General features: G+C 46.1%; 1 protein-coding gene across 1 annotated transcript in view; it reads left to right on the top strand.

Moving 5' to 3' along the window:
• The first annotated feature begins 10406 nt into the window (after positions 1-10406).
• Positions 10407-13835, top strand: part of Snrpc (small nuclear ribonucleoprotein polypeptide C) — a 10667-nt gene continuing 7238 nt past the window's right edge. The window contains exons 1-3 of the mRNA XM_021149406.2: positions 10407-10488; positions 10768-10810; positions 12391-12499. Coding sequence (XP_021005065.1) covers positions 10481-10488; positions 10768-10810; positions 12391-12499 — 160 coding nt within the window. The 5' untranslated portion in view covers positions 10407-10480. The remainder of the gene's footprint in view (positions 10489-10767; positions 10811-12390; positions 12500-13835) is intronic.

Here is a 13835-nt window from a genome sequence, read left to right on the forward strand (position 1 = left end):
CCACCATATGGTGGCTGGGATTTGACTCTTAACCACTGAGCCACATCTGGCTTTCACACGAGGGATGTCAGCTCAGGTTCTCTTGCTTTCCCAGCAAGTACTCATTCTCTAAGCCTTCCCAGGTCCAATGTTGGAAGTTTTAAGAGAATTGTAGCCTCTCTCTCTCTCTCTCTCTCTCTCTCTCTCTCTCTCTCTCTCTCTCTCTCTCTCTCTCTCTCTCTCTCTCTCTCTGTGTGTGTGTGTGTGTGTGTGTGTGTGTAGGTCAGAGAACAACCATACGAACCACTTCTCTTCACTCCCATGCAGTATCTGAGAATTGAACTCAGTCTCTAGTTAAGCACAGAAGGTGTCCCAAGTACTGAGGTTTTTTGCTTTGTTTTTTGAGACAGGATTTCTCTGTATAGCCTGGGCTGTCTTGGAATATGCTTGGTAGACCAGGCTAAATTTGAATCCAGGGATCCACCTGCCTCTGCCTCCTTAGCCCTGGGATCCAGGGCTTGCACCACCACATCCTGCCTCCCAGGAAGAGTTTGATGAAATAAACCATATTCGAAGCTCAAGGCTAGGCATGGTGGTGTATGCATGAAATCCCAGCACTGAGGAGGTCGGATGGGCAGGATCAGGCGTTCATGGACAGCCATAAGGGAGCCTCGGGTGCACAAGCCCAAACCATCCAACATCTAAAACAAAGCAGACCTTTGAAGCAGGTAGACACACTTTTACTCCAGCTCTTTTTTGTTTTTTGAAGATTTATTTATTATTATATCTAAGTACACTGTAGCAGTCTTCAGACGCGCCAGAAGAGGGCGCCAGATCTCATTACGGGTGGTTGTGAGCCACCATGTGGTTGCTGGAATTTGAACTCAGGACCTTAGGAAGAGCAGTCAGTACTCTTAACTGCTGAGCCATCCCAGCCCTAATCTAGCTCTTTTAAGACGGGAAGACCTACCTCTAACCTGGGCCACACCTCCTGCTGAAAGCATATTTAAGGAAGATGGAAGAAGGAAGCCTAGCTGTTTGCCTGCTTGTTCAGGCCTTGGCCAGCAGGTCCATTCCTTCACTGGTATTCCAGCCTACTTCTTCAGGATTCCAGCTTGTACCTAAGACTGGCAGAGACATCCAGCCTCATGAACTGACAAGTTCTCAATTGTTGGAGCCATTTTTGGATTATCTGGACCGCAGTCCGAAAGTCATCCTAATTAATCCTAGAGAGGGAGGAAAGAAGGAGGGATTTCTGTTACTCTAGAAAGCCATGACTAATACACTTGGAAGAGGGACCTTCAACTGAGGATTCACCCAAATCAGGCAGGTCAGACTGGCCAGTGAGCATGTCTGTCAGAAATTGTCTTAACTGGTGGTTGACATGGAAGGCCCAGCACACTGTGTACAGCCCCATGCCTAGGCTGGATTAAAAAACAAACAAACAGCCGGGCGTGGTGGCGGACGCCTTTAATCCCATCACTCGGGAGGCAGAGGCAGGCGGATTTCTGTGTTCGAGGCCAGCCTGGTCTACAGAGTGAGTTCCAGGACAGCCAAGGCTACACAGAGAAACCCTGCCTCGAAAAACCAACCAACCAAACAAACAAACAAACAAAAAACCAGCTAGCTGAGCCTGAGCCAGGAGGATAGCAAGGCACTGGATTATTAGTGGGTCCTCGTGGTGGTTCTTCGAGGTTTCTGCTCCAGGTCTCTGCCCGCCTTCTCTTCATAGCCTGATCTGGAAGTGTAAGACGCCATAAAGCCTTTCCTTCCCTAGGCCTTCATAGTCCGTCACCACACCCAGGGATGACCATACTTTTAGGTTTAATCACAGAGAGTTTTTGTTTTGAGACGGGGCAGGGTCCCCAGTATCCCAAGCTAGCCTCAAACTTCCTATAAAGTCTAGGATGACCTTGAACTTTTTATTCTCTTGCTGATAAATTCTGACATTATAGGCCTGTGCCACTGAGACCAGCGGTATGAGATCCTTGCGCTGGAACCCAGGGCTTCAGTTGGTGAAGAACTCCATCCACATTCCAGCCTTCCAAGGCTTTTTTTTTGAACATAGATGAGGGTGAGGGCCTCAGATATATATTTGTTTTTTTTCCGAGACAGGGTTTCTCTGTATAGCCTTGGCTGTCCTGGAAATCACTCTGTAGACCAGGCTGGCCTTGAACTCAGAAATCCACCTGCCTCTGCCTCCTGAGTGTTGGGATAAAGGCCACCACTGCCTAGCTGATATTTTTTATTTTTATTTATTTATTCATTCATTTAATTGATTTATTTTTGAGACATGGTTTCTCTGTGTAGCCCTGGTTGTCCTTGAACTTGCTCTGTAGACCAGACTGGCCTCTACCTCAGAGATCCACCTATCTATGCTTCAGGAATACTGGGGCTATAGGGGTGGACAAGCCCACCAAGTTTAGGGCACAGATCTTAAGTACACAGTTTGGTAGATAATTCTTTTTGTTTTGTCTTTGTGGGCTTTTGTTTTGACATAGGGTCTCACTATGTAACACTAGCAGGCTTGAAACTCTATATAGACTGGGCTGACCTTGAATTCACAGAAATCCTCCTGCCTCTGCCTCCCAAGTCCTAGCATTACAGTTGTGCACCATTCCTTTTGTTTGCTTGCTGAGTTTTGGCCCTGCCTCATTTTTTTTCAAAGTTTTTTTTTATTAAAGATTTATTTATTATTATATAAGTACACTGTAGCTGTCTTCAGATGCACCAGAAGAGGGTGTCAGATCTCATTACGGATGGTTGTGAGCCACCATGTGGTTGGTGGGATTTGAACTCAGGCCCTTTGGAAGAACAGTTGGTAGTCTTAACCACTGAGCCAACTCTCCAGCCCTGGCCCTGCCTCCTTTTAAGTAGCCCTCTGCCGACCAAAATTCAGCACATGCTCAAACTGCCATTGCCCCAGCCATTTTCCTACACTTCATTCCATGTGACAGCTCACAAGGTCATTTTCTTTTTATCCCATCACAAATTAATTTTTCTTCATTTTATCTTTTTTTTTTTTTGGATGCAGAGTTTCATGTAGCTCAGGATGGCCTCCACCTTGCCATATAGCTAAGGGTGACTTTGAACTCCTGACCCTCTTGTCATAGCCTCCCAAGTCCTGTGAGTACAGACATCGCCTTGAAATGCTTTTTACTGGGGCTTGAAACTTGGACCTCGCACCATCTTATCTATTTTCTTCTGGGGAGGGCATGGATGTCACCATCAATTAATTATTGGGAGATAGCAGGTGAGTTTCCCACGTTTCAGGAAATCCAGGGTTCAGCTTACCTGGAAAACACTTGTTAAGCCCTGCCGTGGGAAAGCTGCCTCTGTAATCCTGGTACCTTCCCTGCCGGGTAATTACCCTTGAGTTTGCTTCAGATCTTCACATAATTGGAAGAATGCTTTGCACACTACAGTGCCTGGGCTCTTTCATCTAGTGTGTTTACAATTCATTCATGAACGCTGTGTGCCATGGCCCACCCTTGTGAAGCCAGCCTTTGGGAGATGGAGGACAGAGATCAGGAATAATTGAGGCCACTTTGGACTAGCCAGGAAGCCTGAGGCCAGCCTAGGTTACATGAGACCCTATCTCAAAAATAAATTCATCTTAGCCAGGTGGTGCTGGTGAATGATTTTAATTCCAGCACCCAGGAGGCAGAGGCAGAGAGGCAGAGAGGCAGAAGCAGATGGATCTCTGAGTTCAAGACCAACCTGGTCTCCAGTCTCCAGAGCAAGTGCCAGGATAGCTAGGGCTACACAGAGAAAATCAGCCTCAAAAATCAAAACAGCAACAAACAGATAACCCCCAAACCCATAACAAAACTGGGGTGCTGGTGAGGAGTTTTTGTTCTTCCACAGGGATAAAAGTCCTGGTTGTTTTTAGTTTGGTGACATAAAGTATCTTGGAGCCGGGCGTGGTGGCGCACGCCTTTAATCCCAGCACTCGGGAGGCAGAGGCAGGCGGATTTCTGAGTTCGAGGCCAGCCTGGTCTACAAAGTGAGCTCCAGGACAGCCAGGGCTATAAAGAGAAACCCTGTCTCGTAAAACCAAAAAAAAAAAAAAAAAAAAAAAAAAAGAAAGTATCTTGGAATGATTTTAGGCAGGTCCTTATGTGGACTGTGTTTCTGTTTCTCTTGGGTGGCTTGGGAATGGAATACCGGGGCCATGGATACTGTGTTCAAGGGGTGGGAAACTGCCCGGTGCTTTCCCAGGTGCCTGTGGTAATATTCACCCTGGTGTACAGACAGGAACTCCTCACCTCCTCAGACATTTTAAAAACATATACATTCATTTTTTAATTTTAAAGAGCTACTTTTAATTTTTATGTATATCCAAGTAGACCTATGTGAGATCATTCAGGTAGGTACCCTGTGAATCCAGAAACGGCTGTCGGATCCCTGGAATTGAGTTCCAGTGCGTGCAGGCCACCTGCTGTGGGTGCTGGGAACTGATCCTGCCCTCTGCAAGGGCAAACAGTGCTCTTTAAGCACTGAACCATCTCTCTATCCCTTTAAGGTAAAAAAAAAAAATTATGTGTATTTGTGTGAGGGTCAAGGGATGGTCTGTGGTCTGGCGTGCTCAAACTCGTGAGTTCCAGGGTCATCAGGCTATTGGTGCAAGCGCCTTTACCCACTGAGTCATCTTTCTGGCTGAGAAAACAGTTTGAGTTCCTCCCCGCCCCCCTACTTTTAGTCTTATTGTGCAGTTCAGGCTGTCTTTGAACCTGCATAGGCCCTCCCTCCCACCCCCTACCGCTGCTTTCCTCTAGGGTGTTGGGATTATGGGTATGTGCCACTGTACCTGGTATCTAAACATCTTACATTTCATTTTATCTTGTAAGTGCCACTGTGTTTCTGTGGAGGTCAGAAGAGGACATGGCCTTTTCCCTGTCTACTGTGTGGGTCTAGGGAGTCAAACTCATTTTGTGCTTATTGGTGAATGTGTGCCCTACATGCTGGTCAAACAGCTCTGGTGGTCTCCTTTTCTTTTTTTAAAAAAGACACTGTCTTACCTTATATCCCAAAGTGACCTGTAACTCACTATGTAGACCAATCAGGGCAATCCTCCTGCCTCAGACTCCCAAGTGGTGGAATTACATGGGTTGAATATGCTTGGTCCAAGAAGTGGCACTATTGGAAGGTCTGGCCCTGTTGGAGTAGGTGTGTCACTATGGACCTAGGCTTTAAGACCCTCACCCTAGCTGCCTGGAAGCCAGTATTCTGCTAGCAGCCTTCAGATGAAGATGTAGAACTCTCAGCTCTTCCTGCACCATGCCTGTCTTGGATACTGCCGTGTGCCTGCCTTGATAAATGGACTGAACCAAGGAACCTGTAAGCCAGCCCCAATTTACTGTTGTCCTTTATAAGACTTGCACTGGTCATGGTGTCTGTTCACACTAGTAAAACCCTAACTAAGACACTAGGTGTGAGCCATTGGGCCTGTCTGCATTTCTTAGGTCTAAATGTTAGCACCTGCCTTCCTCAACAAAATAAGCCTCACGTGTCATCCCTGGAGCCTGGACTACAGTTGCTGGAGCATCCAAGACTCACTTACAATGTGTGTCCACACAGCAAAGCAGCCCTGCCGGTTCCCACATGGCAAGACTTTAGTAGTGGTACTGGAGGGAGTTCAAGGGGCTAGCCTGGGAAACATGCTCTGCTGTACAGTGAGGTAACTATCTGAAGCAGCTTGGATGATGCATCCACTCAGTGGTCTCCCAGTAATGACCAGGACATGTGGCTCACCTCTTCCCACCAGGAAGATTTTCTTCTCTATTAAATTGTCTCTTAAAATTATTTTGGGGGCTGGAGAGATGGCTCAGTGGGTAAGAGCACCCGACTGCTCTTCCGAAGGTCCAGAGTTCAAATCCCAGCAACCACATGGTGGCTTACAACCATCCGTAACGAGATCTGACTCCCTCTTCTGGTGTGTCTGAAGACAGCTACAGTGTACTTACATACATATAAATAAATAAATATTTAAAAAAAATTATTTTGAAGCTGGACAGTGGTGGCGCACGCCTTTAATCCCAGCACTTGGGAGGCAAAGACAGGCGGATTTCTGAGTTCGAGGCCAGCCTGGTCTGCAGAGTCAGTTCCAGGACAGCCAGGGCTACACAGAGAAACCCTGGCTGGAAACAAAAACCAAAAAAAAAATTTTTTTGATCTGTAATTTATGTTTTTTGTGTAGGTGTCTGTGCATATCTGTGTGTATACCAGTGACTGTCCCTGTGTGAGTTTAGACTTGAAGTCAACCTTGTGTCATTTCTTGGAGTCATCCATGTAGGTTTATTGAGACAGGGTCTCTCACTTTGGCCTGGGCTCACTGCTTCCTTTAGACTGGCTAGCCAATAGGATCTGCCTGTGCCCACCTTGTCCACACTGGAATGCTGTGCCTTTTATGTGGGTGACAGGGACAGCTCAGATTGTCACGTTTGCATGGCAAGCACTTGACCACCGGTGCCCCACAGTCCCTGGCCCTGTTTCTTTGAGACAGGATCATACTCTGGAGCCTAGGCTGGCCTTGAACCCAAGCAGTGCAGGTTATGTTATCTTTGAACTTGTATTCCTCTGGCTTTAGGAACTTCCCAGGCGTGAAGAACCGCTCAGGTATATTTTAGGGCCATGATCGTGTCCGTGAGGAAAGGCAGTTTACCTGAGGCTACACCTTGGTACTTTCCAGGACTTCCCTGAGACAGCAAGGCTCCCCAACCACAGCAAAGGCATCCTGAGGCTACTGATACGGTATACTGCGGAAGGTTCTCCATACACCAGCTGTGGGTTCCACAGACTCTGGCTATCTGAGCCCAAGGAATGACTTTATCACTTACTAACTTTGCAGTTTTTTCCCAAGTTATGTCACCTCTGTGGCGCTCAATTTGGTTATCAGTAAAAAGCTTTCAAAGTCCTATTCCATCAGATCTAAGAACACTCCTACTCTGATACAGGGCTTAATAGCTGGTAGTTTCTTTGTTTCCCTGTCCATCCTTTTCACACTCAGGTTCTTGCTGGAGTGTTACACCATACAAAGGCTGCTCATATTCCTGTCTTACCTTATAGCAGGGCACCCTTGAGTTAGACTGAAAACCATCCCATGCTTAGAATGTAAAAGGAGACACTCCATCAGTGAGCAATAACGTCTCGCCAGTTGAGCGTTACTCAAAACCTCCCGCTAAACATGCTCTTCTGTCTTGGCCATTTGTTCCTGACTGACTTCCTCCTGAGGTCAAAGCCTGTTGCTCTAATAGCTTTAGACTAATAGAGGTTCAAAGGACAGCAGATTCTCCAGGGCCTGGGACTTCAGTCTTTTTCTATTTTTTTTTTTTTTAAGATTTATTTATTTATTTATTTATTTATTTATTTATTTATTTATTTATTATATGTAAGTACACTGTAGCTGTCTTCAGACACTCCAGCAGAGGGAGTCAGATCTTGTTACAGATGGTTGTGAGCCACCATGTGGTAGCTGGGATTTGAACTCTGGACCTTCGGAAGAGCAGTCGGGTGCTCTTACCCACTGAGCCATCTCACCAGCCCCTCTTTTTCTATTCTTATCTGTAAACTCTTCGTTTACTAGGATGAAGGCAAAACAATCACAGAACTAATGAATCATTCTCCTTCTCACCTCCCAAAGATAGTGTCTGCTGCTGCCTAGGAGTCCCCGGGATGGCAAGGTAATTGTGCCACTAGTATTTTCTTTTATCTACATGCACCAAGTGCCCACACCCCATTAGAAGGTTTCAGATCTTCTGGCACTGGAGTTACTGGCTGTTTTTAATCTACCCTATGACTGCTGGGAATTAGACCTTGGTTGTCTGAAAAAGCTGCCAGCACCCTTAACCACTGACCCATCTCTCTCAGTTCTTTATTTCATCTTCTTGGGACAGTTTCAGGATGTAACTTTCACCTCTGGTTGACCTGGATGTGCTGTGTAAACCAGGTTGGTCACAAAGTTGAGGCAATCCTCCTGTTTCTGCCCCTCTGTCCCAAGTGCTGGGCTTACAGGTGCGGTGCCACACCAGGCACTGCATTCTGTAACTTTAGTATTGGGGGAGGATTTAGGAGGCTGAGGGAAAGACTAGATTACTTTGTTGTTTTGTTTTTCAAACAGATTCTCACTGTAGTGGCTATTCCTGGTTGTCAACTTGACTATATTTGACTACAATCCAGAATAGGAAGGCTCACCAGTGACCCTTATCTGGAGGCTTGGAGATCCTTATCTGGATCTTGGTATGGAGATCTTGAGCCATAGTGGCTATGGATTCCAGAAGATTAAATCTCCAAGTTTAAGGAGATTTAATCTGGGCTACACCTTTCATCTGGGATTAAAGGTGTGGTGGAATACACTTTTAATCTGGGCTACACCTTCTGCTGGAGACAATATAAGGACATTGGAAGAAGGGAGTCTAGCTCTTGCTCCTTCGCCTTCTTGCCGTGTGAGACTGAGTAACTGCTAGATCCTTGGACTTCCATTCACAGCTGCGACTGAACCATTGTTGGGAATTGTGCTGCCGACTGTAAGTTATCAATAAATTCTTTTACTATATAGAGACTATCCATAAGTTCTGTGACTCTAGAGAACCATGACTAATACACTCACTATGTAGCCCTAGCTGTCTTGGAACTTGCTCTGGAACTCACAGAGATCCCTCTGAGTCTCCCTCCCAGGTGCTGGGATTACAGGTGTGCATCACTGTTGCCTGGCTAGGTCTAGGTTATTTTATTGTAATCAATTGATTTATTTTTTGAGACAGGATTTGTCTGTGTATTCCTGATTGTTCTGGACCTCACCCTGTACATCAGCCTGACCTCAATCAGAGATCTGCCTGCCTCTGCCTCCTGAGTGCTAGGATTAACCACCCCGCCAAAGGTCTAGGTTATTAAGGAATTAATAAAGACCAAAGTTATCTGAAGGTGACAATGAAAATCACTGCTTTCAAGTGATATCACATTTGAATTGAATTTTGCAAACCGGCCTAGGGATAGTAACTTTTCTGACTCTCTCTCTCTCTCCCACCCCCCCTGCCCTGCACCCCGAGTGTGTGTGTGTGTGTGTGTGTGTGAGACAGCAGTATGATTCCTCCCTCATTCTTTGGAGTTCAAGATAAAAGGCAATCCACTTTGTTTGAGAGAGCAAACTCTAAGTTTGACCTGTTAGTTGGCAACGTACTGCTAACAACTTCTATAGAATAACTACCATTTATGGTGGCCTAAGTGTATAGACCTTTCGCTAAATGCCCTATGAGCTTTACATTTTAATTTTTTTATATTTTATTTTATTTTTTTGAGACAAGGTTTCTCTGCCCTGGCTGTCCTAGAACTCACTCTGTAGACCAGGCTGGCTTCAAACTCAGAAATCCGCCTGCCTCTGCCTCCCAAGTGCTGGGACTAAAGGCGTGGGCCACCACTGCCCGGCTTAAATTCATTTTTGTATTATTGTATGTATATGGGTATTTAGTTTGTAAGTGCACCATGTATGTGCCTAGTGCTGGGAGTGGATAAAAAAAGATCCATCAGACACCCTAAGACTTGAGCTGCAGACAGGTGTGAGTCACCATGGGGGAATCGAACTTAGATTGTTCCAAGAGCAACAAATGCTTAATCGCTACACCAACTCTCCAGCTACTTTCCAGCATTTTTACATTTGATTCTCCCTTAAACTGCACAAGTTTACTTTTCAGATGAGGAGACTGAAGCTCAGAGTAAATTGCACAGCTAGGAAGGAAGCAGGGAGACAGCGTTTAAAACTTGGGACTCTAGAGTCCCGCCCCACACACCCAGGAGTGTGTCCCTACAATTCACATCTGTCTTAATTGCTCAAATACAATTATCAGTTTCTCAGTGGTCGTCTTCTACATTTTCTTTGTCTTCCTTGATGTTGAGCTGCGATCTTCTCCGCTTCATTTCCCCAGCATAGGACTTTGATCCCTTACCCACTGATCGATTTCAGCTTACTGCTAATCAGGCCTTGGAGAATGAGAACTTTTACCTGACGTTGTTCTGCCTTTTTTCCCAGCATTTACAGCAGAGCTGGGTACATCTAGAGCAGTGGTCGTGACTCCTTTTGCGGATCGAACAACCGTTCACAGGTTTCTCCTAAGACCATCAGAAAACACAGATATTTGCTTTACTAGTCAGACGAGTGCCAAAATTACAGTGCCAAAATTATAGCGACAAAAATAATTTCTGGTTGGGGGGGGGGTCACCACAACTTGAGAAACTGGATTAATGGATCGCAGCGTCCGAACTGCTGACCCAGGGTTTTGGAACCTTTTGTTGATGGTACTAAATTACGCACTTCCTAGACGGAGTAACCAATCCCGAATAAGTGAGCGCGGATTGAACCTCAGAGGCACCCACAGCAGCGGTAGGGCAGAGGCCGGAAGCGGAAGTCCTACCCCTCGTGTCTGCATCCTTCGCTCGCGTCGGCGCAGCCTGTGTGCGTCAGTTCCTGGCGGCGGGGACCGGGGTAGCCAACGGCTTGTGGAGCATCATGCCCAAGTGAGTGTGGCCGTGGGAGCAGGCGGACTTGTGGTGGTCAGTCGGGTCCTGGTGAAGGTGCAGGGCGGCGGCCTCGGGTTCTGGAAGCTCCAAGGGGAAGGCGAGCCCCTCGGAGGGATGGCGGGTGGAGACCCAGGCTCTCTGGCCATCCTGGCAGAGTGGGCGCGGACCCTCGCCCAGAAGCCTCGCATTCTGTCAGGACGCTTTGTTTGACTTAGAATCCGAGGAAGTTGGGTTTGGACAGCTGTTAATTGCTGATGTTTTCTTTTGTCATTTCAGGTTTTATTGTGACTACTGTGATACGTATCTTACCCACGATTCTGTAAGTGGCGGGTCTTTTTATAATCCTAAAACGCATTGTATGCAAAATTCTTTTTCTTTAGGTCCAGGTGTGTGCATTACAGTCTCCTGGAAATTTTATGACAACCTTTCTTAGAAAGTAATTAGGAAGCAGGTGTTTTTTTTTTTTTCACCCTTTTGGTGAGGTCTTTGTAATTTGAAGGTATTTGCAGAATGATAAAACTTTAAGCAAGCTTGAAGATGGAAAGCATTTGCGAATACAGAAACTGCATGTACCTGTAATGTCAATACTTGAGAGGCTGAGCCAGGAAGATGGCAAATTCCAGGCCAGTTAAGGATACATATTGAGACCTTGTCAAAATAACTCGCCCCACCCTCCAAACAAAGCCCAACAAAACAAAAAACAAACAAACCAGGAGTGTGTTCCTACAGCTTGGAGATTTGATTATGTCTCATTATTCAACTGTCTGGTTAAAACGGAAAGAATGTCTTAGTGTGCAGAAGTGCAGCTCCATTCTCAGTTTCTCTGAGAACCTCATTAACTATTGATCATCAGGAGGAATAACTGAGATATGTGATTAGTGTTGTCCGGTGTTTAGCAGTCACAAGGCCCAGCAACAAAGTTAGGGCCTGGCTCCTGTCTTCCTAGTACACTGAGATGGAGTATTGCTGTGAGTTTAAGGCTATGGTGGGAGACTCTACCTCAAAAAAAGCAAATCAAAACAACCTTTAGCAACAACAAAATTTGGTTTTATGGTTTTAGTAGTTTTAGATAATCTATTTATCTGCTCCCCCACCCAACCCCCAATCTCCTGACGAAACAAGACAGCTCTGGCTCTTCTGGAATGATTTGTAAACCAGGCTGACCTCGAACTCACAGAGAGCTGCTTGCTTTCTGCCTTCTTGAGTGCAGGGAGTAAAGTTGTGTGCCACCACTTCCTTGGCTTATTTATTTTTGGAAAGGGTTTCATTATGTAGGCCTGGGTGGCCTAGAACTTATGTAGAATAGGCTATCCTGCTGCCTCCATGCCTGGGATTCAAGGCCTGCATCACCCGACCTGCCTATAGTACTGTATTCTCCTAATAGTGTGGCTTAAATATATTTAAGCTGCTGTTTTCCCATGAGGAACATGAGGACATTGAAATAGTACCAAGATTCAGATCAGCCATACGCACACTTTTTCTTAAAGTAGCAAACTGTTTTAGATTTGTAAATATGGAGTCTTTATAATACTCAAAAGTCTGTCATTGTAGACAGAAGCCATAGACAGTACATAAATGAAGCTGTCAGGCAGATGTATAACCCAGCTGGTGTCTAAACTGCAGATGCTCTGAGTTCCGTTCCTGGTACTGAGTAGTGCGGGAGGCCAGGAGGCAAGGGTCTATGTGTGTGCCAGTGCTCAAAAGCAAAAGTTTGATGGGTAGGCCCCAGTATGCTGGCCTCTGGGATAGTTTGTAAGTCCAGGAAAGATGTGTACTGAAGGCAGTGTGTAAAAGGTATTTCATTTCTTAGCTAGGCTTCCTACCCAGAGGCAAAGCGGGAAACCTTTTTAGTTTGGTGCTTTTTGTCTCTGTGTTGGCCATGACCTGTCTGTTTTCCAGCCGTCTGTGAGGAAGACACACTGCAGTGGTCGGAAACACAAAGAGAATGTGAAAGACTATTACCAGAAATGGATGGAAGAGCAGGCCCAGAGCCTGATTGACAAGACAAGTACGTCTCACAGCGTGGTCTTGGTGGGGTAGAGCATCTCACTCTGTGGTGGGCTTGGAGGTGGGGTGGAGAAGATGGAGCTGCCTAGGATTTTCCTGTTACTGTCAAGATTGTGTAGCACATCTATGGGACCCTGTCTTTGAAACATTGGGAACTACAACGTTGAGAGTTTTCCATAATGATTGGAGAAGGTAGAGATGCCTCTGAGAGACTTTATCTTGGGTTTCATGTTTGTAACTCTGACAAAGAGAATTAGTCAGGTGAAACCTGATTGTTCAGAACAGTCCAGTGTGTTCTGGGCCACTGCTGGACCTTTTTGTTCATAGGAACCTTTTGTGTTTTGGGTCCCAAACCCTGGCAAGACTTTGCATTTACTTTATATTACAGGGTATATTTAGAACATGGCCTTTTCTCAAGTTCATTTACTTTCATGTGGCACAGGTGGGACTCCAACTTGCTAGGTGTGGAGAGGTTTGAATTCTAGATCCTCCTGTCTTAGCTTCTCAAGTCCTAGCATTACAGACACGGGCCTGGACTGTGGGTTTTTTTTTTTGTTTGTTTTGTTTAGATAGTTGGTACTTTTTTTGTGTGGTGTCTGCCAATGCATGTGTCTGTGGATCAGAGAAGGTGCCTGGGTCTTACTCTGTCACTCTTGTGTTAGAGAGAGCATTACAGGTTTAGCCCAGGCTGGCCACGAACTTGGAAAACGCTGCCTGCCTCTGCTCCAGAGTGCTGGCAATTGTCATTAGGCCTGCCTGGCTCCACTCTTACCACTTCTGGCCTTATTCCCTTGGGACAGAGTCTTTTTTTGAACCTGAAGCTGGCCATTTCAGGTGGATACCCGGCCAGTGAGCTGAGATGCTCTTTTTTTCTGCTCTTCTGTACTGGAATTCCAGGCGTGCATCCGTGCATCTGTTTGTGGGTGTGTGGCTGTGCCTAGCTGTCATTTGGGTTGCAGGGATTTGAACCCTGGTTCCCATGCTTGAGCAGGAGCTGTCATGCACTGAGCTGTCTCTCCACTCATTTTGTCTGAGATTCGAGATAAGTTCAATAATGCCACAGACCTGGCTAAGCCAATTCTCTCAGTGGTGGATGGGCTTCTGGAGTAGGGAAGGCAGACTGTGAGGAACTTGCTGTGATGTCCATAGTTCAGTGGATGTGAGTTTGCTGTTCCCTCTGCACTCTTCCCTCTACAGGCTGTCCCGCTTAGGATGTGGACAGTGCTCTTCTTTTTTTTTTTTTTTTTGGTTTTTCGAGACAGGGTTTCTCTGTGTAGCCCTGGCTGTCCTGGAACTCACACTGTATGCCACGTGCAGAGGTCACCTCTGAGATGGGA

This window comes from Mus caroli, chromosome 17, assembly GCF_900094665.2.
Source record: "Mus caroli chromosome 17, CAROLI_EIJ_v1.1, whole genome shotgun sequence".
NCBI lineage: Eukaryota > Metazoa > Chordata > Mammalia > Rodentia > Muridae > Mus > Mus caroli.